The 12,953-nt window shown below is 38.1% G+C and overlaps 1 protein-coding gene across 1 annotated transcript in view; it reads left to right on the top strand.

The window, feature by feature from the left end:
* The window catches only part of cachd1 (cache domain containing 1), a 55,719-nt gene that overhangs the window by 35,506 nt on the left and 7,260 nt on the right, over positions 1-12,953 (top strand). Inside the window, exons 5-21 of the mRNA XM_043242887.1 lie at positions 617-743; positions 1,597-1,741; positions 1,833-2,049; positions 2,592-2,741; positions 3,712-3,945; positions 4,328-4,477; positions 5,568-5,691; positions 5,776-5,893; positions 5,987-6,155; positions 7,212-7,354; positions 7,573-7,754; positions 8,021-8,131; positions 8,846-8,968; positions 10,557-10,656; positions 10,788-10,904; positions 11,166-11,326; positions 12,378-12,464. Coding sequence (XP_043098822.1) covers positions 617-743; positions 1,597-1,741; positions 1,833-2,049; positions 2,592-2,741; positions 3,712-3,945; positions 4,328-4,477; positions 5,568-5,691; positions 5,776-5,893; positions 5,987-6,155; positions 7,212-7,354; positions 7,573-7,754; positions 8,021-8,131; positions 8,846-8,968; positions 10,557-10,656; positions 10,788-10,904; positions 11,166-11,326; positions 12,378-12,464 — 2,458 coding nt within the window. The remainder of the gene's footprint in view (positions 1-616; positions 744-1,596; positions 1,742-1,832; positions 2,050-2,591; positions 2,742-3,711; positions 3,946-4,327; positions 4,478-5,567; positions 5,692-5,775; positions 5,894-5,986; positions 6,156-7,211; positions 7,355-7,572; positions 7,755-8,020; positions 8,132-8,845; positions 8,969-10,556; positions 10,657-10,787; positions 10,905-11,165; positions 11,327-12,377; positions 12,465-12,953) is intronic.

The following is a 12,953-nucleotide window of genomic DNA, read 5'->3' as shown; positions in this document are numbered from 1 at the left end:
ATTGTCTTTGGGAGTTTGGGACATTTAGATACTAATGTTTCTATGAAAGACCTTTAGACTTAGAATAATGATATATGTCTTGGCAAGTAGTGATTGTGATTGACATGGATAAAAAAAAAAGTCAAACAAAGTGTTATCTCGAAAAAATAAACAAAGTAGTGATAATTGTTTACCTATTTTATGTTTGTTTGTTTGTTCTTGTATGCATAATTTTTTTTTTGTTTTGAATTTATTTTATTTACTTTTTTAGTTTACCTTTAAGAAGAGGCCATGGAGTAATACAAAATATTTTGACAAACTTTTGTTTTGTTTTAAATCATTTTGGTTTTGGTTTTGTTTTGTTTCTGCCGTAAGGTAATACAAAATATTTAAAATTTTTGTTTTACCTTTTATTTTATTTATTTTTTTAATATTTTTATTTATTTTTTGTTTTTAATTTTGTTTTGTTTCTTCCTAATATAAAATATATAACATTTTTTGTTTTACCTTCATTTTTTGTAATTATTATTGTAAATTTAAATTTTTTTGTTCCTGTTTTGGTTTTGTGTTTAAGCCAAAGCGTAATACAAAAGATATCAAACATTTCAAACAATTCTGTCTTTCTCTTTGACTGTAGTGCTGGCAGACAACCTGAAGTCCAATCCAGGGATCAAGTGGCAGTACTTCAGCTCAGAGGAGGGTATTTTCACCGTGTTTCCTGCTCACAAGTTTCACTGCAAGGGCACATACGAGCACAGGAGCAGGTACAAAGTTTTCACTCTTGAACGCTGATATAACCTATGGCAAGGTTTCGAATCCTGTAGTCATCACTGTCTTTAGGGCATGCTTGGCAATAAGACTCTTTTTTAACATTTCTCTTTATTAAAAAGAAAACAAATTCATGCACACCATCTAAATACATATGTCAAAACTGCATTTTTAAAAGAAGCTGTTCTTTTAAAAGTAGTACTTGTTTAAAAAAGAAAAAAAAAAAACGTTAAATGATCTTGCTTTTTTTGTCTTAGTTTCTTTTCATTGTCCTCATGTTTTAGCTACAGACCAACTTAAAGGTTATTTTCTCTTTTTGCATAATTTGTATGCATAGGCACCTCAGAATTTAGCGTCTTGTGTGGCTGAGTGTAAATTACATTCTAGAGAGGCCTTTTAGGTCTGTTTAATGTAGTTACAATAGGCCCCATGCCCTTGACTGGAATGCAGGGTCGCCCCTACTAAACCTCACTGGAATCTGCCACCCAGTGTTGTGGGCAATGTGTGCCTGTGCTGAAAGATGGGCTCATTTCTGCTGCCGTTCCCACAACCTCTCTCCTCCTCTGGAGATTGCACGACAAATTTGGTACTCAAACCGCTTATAGGATGTATATGTGAGATTTAGGCAATATAGGCAGCGTTTTCTTAGCGTTGAAGTTAAAAAGGGTTTCCAAAAACAACACAATAGAGTGCGGGATCTCTTGCACAAACACTATAGTGAAGAGAGCAGGAATCACGCCAGGACTACACTTGGCTTCTTGCCGTCACAGTCCAGGAAAAGTCGTTGTGCAGGGTTCTTGCATTCTGCAAATAAGTAGACCGTAAATCTTTGTTTCTGTGTGTTGGCAGGCCTGTGTATGTTTCGGCAGTAAGGCCGCAGTCGAAGCACATTGTAGTGATCATAGACCATGGGGCCTCCGTCACTGAGACCCAACTCCAGATCGCCCGTGATGCTGCCCTAATCATTCTCAACTCCATCGACGAGCACGATAAAGTAAGTCATCGTCGTCGTCATGCACCCTCCAGTGATTGTATTTGCTATTTTGGCACTCAATTCGCTTTTCTTTTTTTTTTTTTTTCCTCAGATCTCAGTGTTGACAATAGCAGATACTGTTCGTTCCTGCTCTCTGGATCAGTGCTACAAGAGCTTCCTCTCACCTGCTACCAGCGAGACTAAGAGGAAGATGAGCACCTTCATCAACAACGTTAAAGCGTCTGACAGCTCTACCCAGCATGCACTGGGCTTCCAGAAAGCCTTTCAGTTGTTGAGGAACACAAGCAACGTCACCAGACAGCCGACTAGTAAGTGTCGAGGCATATGTATATTAGATTTACTAACACAGTGTAGTTTCGTACATTTATTTTCTGTTTAGTGTTGACAGAAGTATTTTTATAAATTGTTTTTAATATAATACAATTTATAAAGCATTGCATGGTTTAATGAATATTTGTAACGATAGTTATAATACATTATAATGCTTATCAATTCATTCAACAACATTTTTAGAAAGTATAATGCATTAAAACATGTGACCACATTTTAGAATCTGCAGTTATCATGCATTTTGACTTTGGTTACATGTTTTATGAATAACTTTATAATACGTTATACTTTAATTTAAGTGTTACTAAAATGTCTTTATGATCATACTTTTTTTTTAATGCACAAAATAAAATCACACTAGACAAGAGTCAACTATGATGGAGGTAGATTTTAACAGAAAGGCTGAATCAGACAGTTGTTGCATGTATAGAATATATACATTTTATATATTACAATATTTATTGGTCAATACGATATTATATTCAATACGATTGATTATGGATCATCTTCCCTCTCACAGACACCGACATGGTGATAATCTACCTGTCATCAGGCGTCACCACACGAGACTCATCCGAGCACGAAAAGAGAGCAACCCTGAGCGTGGTCAAAGAGGAGAACCGCCACCTCAACAACTCTGTCATGATCCTCACCTACGCTCTCATGAACGGTGAGATACAGCCAAGGAGTGCAACTTTTTAATGAACTCTTTGTCTCGCAGGCCACGAGGGCCCGTGGTGAACACCTGCGTGCATGTTTGTGCTTTTTTAAAAACACGTTCAGCTGTTTTGACCCCCCCCTTCATCTTTCTTCTGGTCTTTGTGTGCGCACGTTTAAGTGTAAGAAACCACTCTCCATTGTGTTTCTCTCCTCAGCTGTTCCTCTCCCCGCGTGTATTAGCCTGCCATTAGCATACATTAGTTTGGCATCATGAAAATTAAAATGCAGATCATCGAAAAGAAGAAAGAGAAATGCGACAATACATCAAAGGTCATTCAGTGACATGAAAGACTGAGAAAGGCCTTTTTTCATGCATTAGATGACTCAGAGATATGATTCAGATTGATTAGCTTGGCAAAGCAGGCTGCGCTACTTTGACTAGGTATTGTGAGGCTCTGAAGGACACACACACAGGGAATTACTCATATTTCCTTGTTTATTTGAAGTCTGGTTCATTTATGACAAGTTGTATTATATTCACATATTAAAACCTGTCACAGTGTCGGATTAATAGACTGGAGTGTTGAAATTTATGTCCAGTCCAATAACAATTCAACAGAACTGTATGTTCCTCCAAAAGTGAAAGACCGACTAACAAAAAACCTCCTATTCTTTCTGTTAAAGGTCCAAAACCACCATTTCATGATGGAAATGGATTAAGTGTGATTTTTTTTTGCTCTGCGGTTAAGTAATCCGTGTGGGATATGAATGGCTTTCTATTACTGTGCGGCACTCTAAATGGGCCAGAGAAGCGAAACCTTTACAAAACACCCACAGAATCTTTGAAAATTTAGATAAATTGGTTGATACTAGCTTTGTTCCAAACCCCAATGAGCGCACAAGAGACACATAGCGCATAGATATTGAGTAAAGATGTCTGTTTTAATTTTTATGATTTTTTTTGAAACCATCCTCCGCAGAAGGAATAACGGGACTTAAGGAGCTGGCCTTCTTGCGAGACCTGGCTGAGCAGAACTCTGTTAAGTACGGCGTTCCGGATCGTTCCGCCCTGCCTGTCGTGAAGGGCAGTATGATGGTTTTAAACCAGCTCAGTAACCTGGAGACCACCGTGGGCCGCTTTTACATCAACCTCCCCAATCGAATGATCGACGTGGCCTCCTTCAGCTTGCCTTATGCGGACCAGATGGGAGACGGTAAGTTAAGATCTTGAACTTGGCATCAAGCTCAAGTCTGGCACATTAACATTCCCTCTGACAAACCGTATGCGCTCAGAAGACCTCAGTAGAAGTGGCTCTGCACCAGAACGTTTCCATGGTGCTATGTACTGTAAACCTAAATTATAAGCGAAGCCAAAAATCACAAATGCAGGGTCTGATCTTATAGGGCTGCTAGACAGGAAGTCGTTCAGTTGAAATTATAGCCACAAATCTGTTCGCAAGTCATATTTACCTTGATTTTTATTGCTTCGTAAAATGTCTCGTATCTCATTTTCTTCATTTTGATAAAACATCATTAAGCGGTTGTGGAATTGTCGTTGCTGTGTGATTGAAACTGAGACTTTCTTTTCGTTTGTAGGTTTCATCATGACCGTCAGCCGGCCGTGCTACTTTGGGAACTTGTTGCTGGGTGTAGTTGGAGTGGACGTGAATCTTGCTTACATACTGGAGGATGTCACCTACTACCAGGACTCCCTGGCCTCGTATACATTCCTCATAGACAATAAAGGTAGGAAGACGTGTGCTCTGATGATCGCTTTTGTCCACCCGGTTCCATTAGCCAAAATGAGCCAAGCTTGTTTGCTTCACTTCAACATGTCTTTCTAACTCCGTCATGAATTTGGAGATCTGATCTTCACTCACACAAAACACTGAACTTAGGGCCGTTAACCTTTAAGAGTCCATTAAGGGAATCAGCTGTCCCTTACTGTGATTTTTGAAAAAGAGCAGTAGAACACTCTCCACCAAAGAACGAATTTAAGCAACGTTGGCCTCATTTTGACAGGCTTTCATTTATACTTTCTTCATCCTGCTCTAAATAACATCCATTAGTTTTTCCATGCCAGGGTGAAATATTTCTGATTTTACAACACTGTTAACCTCCACTTAATACATATTAAAACAATTCGATAAGCCCACCAGAAATTGCCACTTTGCACTAAAAGGTTGTGTTGTATTACATGTAATAAAATGAGGGTGATTATCTGTTCCTGAGAGTCTATCTTAATGACTGTGATAATGAAGTGGCACCTGCTGTCTCCAGCTGTTCAGTAAAGAGTCGAGATAGCTCTCCCTCACAAAAGGAAGTCTCTCCCTGTGTTGTGCAGGCCGCAGCTTTTGTGCGTTACCGTATAGTGTGACTTTTCAACTACTAGGTATGTTAAAAACTTTATTGGACCAGGAAACATAGGCACAGCTTGCAAGGAAATGTTATACATTTCATATACAAATTAGGCATTTACATATAGGCCCAGCAGCCAAAAAAAGTTTTTAGTTCAATGTAATTAAGGTAACACTTTATTTTACAGTTGCTCCTGTTAAGCACACATTAATGCCTCATTCTACTGTTAATGCAGCAAATTAAGAATTTATTGAAGAAAAAGTAGTAGTTAATAGTAATTTAACAGTAATTTAGTCATTCTGCCGTTCAGAAAAAGTGGAAAAGGTCATAAAGTTTAGTTAATTAGGTTTTTCACATTTTCTATAAAATGTAATATTAAATAAAAAAAAATCATGTTCTTAAAAATAATATCAAATGTAATGTTCAATACTAAAAAAAAGGTTAAAGTAATGTGATTTTAATGTGTATTATCTTTCAGGCTACACCCTCATGCATCCGTCACTCACCCGTCCTTACCTGATGACTGAAGCTCCCCTTCATACAGACATCATTCACTACGAGAACATCCCAGGGTTTGCTGCTGTGCGTCAAAATATCCTCAGGTGATTGGGATTTCAACAAGACCTGGGTTTGTGCAGTTGCTGGAGTTTTCTGTGTTACTCACGTGATTGTGTGTTTATTGTTAGTCTGCCTCTGGGGAGTCAGGTCATCGCTGTGCCTGTCAACTCCTCTCTGTCTTGGCACATGAACCGCCTGCGTGATCCCAGTCGAGATGCCTACAACGTCAGCTACGCTTGGAAACTGGTAAGCTACTCCTGAGCAGCAGTTAAAACCAGACCGTATGTTGTTTTATCGATTCTTTTCGTACTTTTACTTATCTTGATCTCTGATTTGCAGGTTCAGGACACTTCATTTATATTGTGCATAGTTTATGTTCAGCCGGAGATCCCAGTGAAGCAACTGAAAAATATGAACACAGCCCCTAGCAGCAAACTCCTGTACCACCGCCTGGATCTGCTGGGGCAGCCCAGTTCCTGCCTTCACTTTAAACAGCTCGCTACAGTCGGTAAGCTCAGACAAAACATTAATATAATCTTTAAAAAATCTTGTAAAAACAAACAAACAAAAAAAAACAACAACAACATAGTACATAGCTTTCTGCAGTTGCTGGGACTTAGCATGTAAAGCTTATGTTTCTCTGAAAATGGAGTGAGACATATTTTTAATAGATACATTTTTTTCATGAATCTATATCTAATCCCGATGGAACGATTACAAAGGTTTTCTTTGCATTCTTGCTCAACAAGTGATTTTTTACCAACAAAACCCTGATAAATGCAAGTGGAGAAATGCATTTCAGAAGTTGTTTTGTTGTCAAAGTATTATTAATTTCATATCGTTCTTAAAGGGAAATAAATGTGTTAATGTGTTAACTATGGAAAAAATCTGACAATCACACACAGTATGTGTGTGTATGTATACGTGTATATATAATAGATATGCTTTATATTACGTGGTGTTGTTGTTTTTTTATGTGTTGAAAATAGTCTGTTATGGTCTACAAGGCTGTGATTATTAAAAAAACAGTGAAACAGTGTTTTTAGATATTATTACAATTTAATGTATCTTTTATTTTAATTTTATATATATATATATATATATACACACACATACATTTTTTTTTCAGCAGAACTTTAATTACTCTAGTCTTCAGTGTCCCGTGATCTTTGTATAAATAATTTGTTGCAATGTTCTTATCTATTAAAAAGGTTAAAGAAGATTAAGTTTCTTAATGTTGGGAACTAGTATGCATGTTTTGATGCTGCTTTGAATAAAAAGCTCAATAATAATTAAAACAAAAATGTATTTATTAGTCTTTACTGTCCGTTTGGGTGAGTTTAATCTGTCCTTGCTGAATAAACCTTTTCATTTCTTTTCTTAAATTAAATTAGGATATTGAATTCAATTATTAAATTAAATTGAATTGAATTAATAACCTTACACTTTTGAACAGAGTACTTTTTTGGCAAGTGAATTACTGTTACTAACAAATGATTGCTATTAGTTCGGGGCTACTATAATTAAGCAGCGCGGCTAATTCGTCTCTTTCTTTTTCTCGCAGAGAGTCCCACAGTGATGTTGTCTGCTGGTAGTTTCTCCTCTCCATATGAGCACTTGAGTCAGCCAGAAACCAAGCGCATGGTGGAGCACTACACAGCCTACCTGAGTGACAACACTCGGCTCATAGCCAACCCGGGCCTGAAGGTACATACAAACGCTCACTTGCTGCCCACCTAGTAATGACTCATTCTTTCACAATTAGTGGTCACATGGTTATTTTCTCAGTCCTGACTGGCAGTTGTTAGTTGGCAGTCTTCCTCCCCTTTTTAGTTCTTATTTTTCATTTGAGAAATACAGCGCAGCCGTCTTTATGATGCTCCGCTTAGAAGAATTCTTTAACACCCCCTCCTTTGGTCTTCCAGTCTTCTGTGAGGAATGAGGTGATGGCCACCAGTCACGTGACAGATGAATGGATGAGTCTTATGGAGATGAGCAGCCTCAACTGCTACATTGTGAGGCGTTACATAGCAACGCCCAATGGGGTGCTGCGGATTTACCCCGGTTCTCTCATGGACAAAGCCTTCGATCCCACCAGGAGGCAATGGTAAGATTTGAGCCTCAGGACGGAGGTCTTCAAACTCCTAGTGGGATGCTGGTCAACAGATCCCACAGTCTGTTGACTAAGCTTAGCAAACTGTCAGATTCCCAAGAAGGTATTTTGTGTTCAAAATGTAGCTGTACACGCTACAAAAAAAGTGTATTTTGATTGGAACAAAAAAAATAAAAAGCTAACTTTAATCAGTTAGTAAATTTCTGTTTAAAATGTTGTCTAGATAGAGATTTTTTTTTTTTTTTTTTTTTATCTTTTAGGTACCTACATGCTGTAGCCAATCCTGGTCTCATCACTTTTACTGGACCTTACCTTGATGTTGGAGGGGCGGGTTACGTGGTCACTATTAGCCACACCATCCATGCCTCTAGGTCAGTTCTTTAAGGGTCACATTTCATATTTAAACCTATTGGATCTCAGCCAGGGGGCCACAGGATCATTTAAGTAATAACACTTAATTCAAATATTGTAAGAAAACAGGTCTTTTCCTCTAAATAACTCTTGTTTTTGTTGGTTTTATTGAAAACATTTTTTTTTTTTTTTTTTTTTTTTTACTTCTTGTAAAGTAAAAACATCACATGACCTGACACATCACACTACTGGTCACAAAAAATACAAAACTAGGAATGATTTGTATGAAACCTAGTATAGTTTGTCTTTATGTACCATGAATGAAACTTTATTTTGCGTTAACTATCCCTTTAACAGAATTTAAGTAAATAATTCCCACTTTTTCTTACAAAAATTCTACCTGTTGCAAATGAAAAACAACTGCCTTATCACTGTCGGGTTGGTGCTTGGCACGGAGCGTGCGTGTGTGTGTGTGTGTGTGTGTGTGTGTGTGTGTGTGGTCGTGTGTGTGTAGAGATATGATGAAGCTGTTTGAAACTGGCAGCGTTCCAGAATGTCTAGTGTAGATAAAGAGTGTTTTCCTTTCACGTTTTCCAATCAGTTCTCTCTTAAGAGGAGGAAATGTGACTATGGAGTGTGCGATCTGATATAAAGCTCCATTGCAGTGACCCATCATACTGTAGGTCTTCTCATTCTTCATATTGTTCAACACACTTATCTGTCTCCTTTTCCAGTTCTCAAAAGGCCTCTGGTTACACGGTGGCGGTTATGGGCATTGATTTCACTCTACGCTACTTCTACAAAGTTCTGTTGGATCTGCTGCCCATCTGCAACCAGGACAAGGGCAACAAAATCCGGTAGGGCCTTCCCACCAAACCCAACCCCCATCTCATTTCTTGTCAAACTCTGCCAAGACCCCAGTGTGCCGGCTGTGGTGTCCAGCGTAGTGCCTGAAGCTATCGATACCCCACAGAGGCTCTTTAAAGCTCTTTCAAATGAAACTAATCAGATTTGCTTCTGTTGGAAAAGAGGCATTCACTTAGTCTTCTCTGCATGCTTCTAAGCTCCCTCTTTTAGGATAGGGGGAGATAGAATGAGAACGATCTGAGGTGGGATCAAGAAACTGTGGGGAGAGGAGAGATAAGAAGGGTGAAGTTTCAAAAAATAAAATAAAATGAGGTGGTGCTTGCCTCTGCAGAAGTTGCTGCAAAGGTGCTAGGGTGTTGTAGCAGTTGTTAAGTTTTTATTATCACTAGGACGGGTGCTAACGGTATTCAGAGAACCAGCAAAGCTGAAGTTACAAGCCTAGTTGTTGAGGAAGTGTACTTTTACTCATCACACTTTTACTTACGTGAGTGAGTAACTAAAATATTTGAGCATAACACCAATAAACTCGTGCAAACCTATATTTATGGAAACATCTGACCAGGAAGAATGGTTGAAAAATTACAGAAGGATGATACTTAATCATAAACAACTTCATTATCTTTTAAGCACAGTTCATTTTCACGTCAGGGTTCAGCAAAAAAATATAAATCAAAGTAAAAATTTCCACAATAATTAAAAATCCATATTTCCCCCCAAAAATCACTAATATAATTATTTTATTAAATTTTTCATGTTTAAAGGTACTCCTAATTCCTGTAAACTATATTGTTAAGCACAGAGGGGGTCTGGTCATATAGATATGTAATTCACATTCAAGTCTAATTAGTATGATTATTTTTGTATCATATTTAAGTGGAAATCTAAATAGTATAATATACTTATATTTTTCTAAAAAAGTAAGGGAAGTCGTCTTTTGAAAAAGCTGTGCAATTTGCTTTATCATTCATGTCTAGAGTTCAAAATTTTAACCCCAAAAAAAAGGCGAAATTAATGCTTGCCTTTGCAAGCGGCACAAAATAAACCTTCCTGATGCAATATATTAAAGCCAGGGAAGAAATGGTACGATTTTCAGGACCGACTGAAAGACACAAAGGGAGATAAGCTGATTAGGGCTGCATTCCAGACACATCCTGTTATGTTAGGTGCCAGTGCCCCCATTTTTCCCTCTCTCCCTTCTTTTCTGTCTCTCTTTTACCCTTCCCTCTCATTCCTCTCTTTCCTGCCTTTTTCTTTCTTCTTAACTCTATTCCTACTCTATTTGTCTGTTTCTTTGTGCCTCTTCACGCTCTCTCTGTCTCTTTATCTGTCTGTGCTGTGGAGGCCTCGGTGTTCTTTGAGTTTTCAGTGCTACGGTCATTAAACAGGATTAGTGAAGTGGAATGCTTCAGTGTGCCACACAATAACCTGAACTGTTCTGAACTGCAGATGGTACCCTGTGAACATACAGGAAGCCATCTACTGTTTCCTTCCACCTTTCCCCCTCTAAATGTCATTTTGGATCTTTGTACAGGCTCAGAGTGCTTGATCCTGTTTGTCTTGGTCCCTTTGTACACGTAGGTGTTTTATCATGGAGGACAGAGGCTATCTGGTGGCCCATCCGACCCTGATTGACCCGAAGGGCCACGCTCCAGCAGAACAGCAACATATCACTCATAAGGTACAGAACTGTGGGTCTGGAGGAAAAAAGCATTTTTGCTACATTTTTGTTCTCGTGTTGAAAGACTGGTCATGAAACTGAAAATCGGTCTTACTGAGTTCATCATTTTCTCCTGATTTTCTTGACGTTAGGAGCCTCTGGTGGCCAACGACATTCTCAACCACCCCAACTTTGTGAAGAAGAACCTGTGTAACAGTTTCAGTGATCGTACCGTGCAGCGTTTCTACAAGTTTAACACCAGCATTGTCGTAAGTGAAGACTCTTATGCTGTATTTTATATAAGGCTCCTGTAAATTTGGATTGAAGTGAGAATCCTGTCTTTCTTTTTAGCGTGCGAGTTTAGTCAGCCTAGTGTATTAGTTATGTTAGCACGCCACCTAGTGGAGATTGTTTTAGTAGCTGCTATAACAGATGTGCTTCTTCTAGTTCGTTTTTTAATGGGAAATTGTATGCACAAGGTGAAACACGTTTTGGTTGTTAATGGCTTACTGTGCGCTTGTCATTTTAAGGGTGATCTGACAAACCTTGTGCACGGCAGTCACTGCTCAAAATACCGGCTCACCCGTATCCCAGGAACCAATGCGTTTGCTGGTATTGTGAATGAGACCTGTGATTCTCTGGCTTTCTGTGCCTGCAGTACTGTGGATCGTCTCTGTCTTAACTGCCACAGGTAATGTTTACAACTCTACTGCTAACATGTTGTATTAACTACTTTTAGGATATGTTAATGAACGGGAAGCCATTTTTCATGAATTTACTGCATCCTCGCCAGGTAAAAATGTAAAGTGCTTTAAAAAAATGACCATGCAATTTATTTGCTAATGTAAAACAAAGTAACAACTTTCAATATAACTTCTTCACATGCATTCATATGCAACAGTCAACAGGGTCCAAGAAAACAAAAACAAGACCACCACTTCATACTGATGTGTGTGTGTGTGTGTATATATATATATATATATATATATATATATATATATATATATATATATATACACACACACACACACACACACACACACACACACACAGAACACACAAATCAAACTCAAACTATATGAAACATGTCTTATATTATCTCTTCAAGTGTATCCCCTTTGTTTTCTTTTTCTACAAATACCATAAAAGGCTTACATCTGCCTTTAATAATGTTATTTTCTCCAGCGATATATTCATTGCCATTTCTTTGACATCTCTCTACACTTGGTGCCTCCAACTTTTTCCAGTGAAGTGCTAAAAGTTGTTTAGCTTGTAAAATGCACATATCAATAAATATATATTCTCCTCTTTTCAATTAGATGACTAGAATATAGATGCCATGTAAAAATTGTTAGTTTAAGAGGGATATTGACACTGTACTACTCTTTCAGGATTTTCAGGATCTCTTTGCACTCACATACACAATGAAAGAAAGTACCTTTACATGAATTAATATAATATAATATAATAATATTAAATTTATGTAGTAATACTGGAGTTAAAGTTGCATTATTATACCTTTTTGTGGAATTTATCCCACAAAAGCCAATAAATTTTTTTTAAATGCCAGTAGGCTTTAGTCACAACCCACAGTGATGAATCAAGATTTTAATTTGATTAGACACAAATTTGTGCAGTTCTCAAAATCTGCACATCTTTCTCAAGTGCTCTTTTATCAAGTTGTAGAAGCACGTTAAATGCAAGGTTAAATGACTTCCCCAATGTTTTTCCGTCTTCCTCAGAATGGAGCAGAATGAATGCGAGTGCCCCTGCGAATGCCCTCTAGAGGTGAATGAATGTACTGGCAACCTCACCAACGCAGAGAACAGGTAAACCGCTGTTTACATGACAGTCTTGCATTATTTATCAAAGGTCACGTAGAAGTAGACACTGAGCCCATTTTAACACACAATACATGTTGTACACAATGTGTTAGGATGCAAAGGTTTCCCCTTAAGTGCTTGGAAAATAGACTGCCACAATATATGATCCAGAAATTAATCACTGGTCCACATGTCCAGATTCTCATCAGCATTCACTGGAATGAATCACACTTAGTCACACACACACACACACACTTCTGCCTGTCACTTCATCAAGTTCTTGTTTGTCACGATGAATAGATATCCAGCCACCTGTGTCCTCAATTAGCCGTCAGATCAGGATTGTTCCTCAATAGACATTTAGACACACTCAGGTTTGTCGCATTATTCCCAGCTGAGAGATCTCAAGGCATTTACCTTTCTGTCACCGTGCCATCTGTTCATTTTGGTGAAAAATCGTACACTTGAATGCTAATAAACGTATCCTTTACTACG

This window comes from Puntigrus tetrazona, chromosome 6, assembly GCF_018831695.1.
Source record: "Puntigrus tetrazona isolate hp1 chromosome 6, ASM1883169v1, whole genome shotgun sequence".
Taxonomy (NCBI): Eukaryota; Metazoa; Chordata; class Actinopteri; order Cypriniformes; family Cyprinidae; genus Puntigrus; species Puntigrus tetrazona.
The sequence above is the reverse complement of the archived record's forward strand: the minus strand, read 5'-3'. Positions and strand labels throughout refer to the sequence as shown.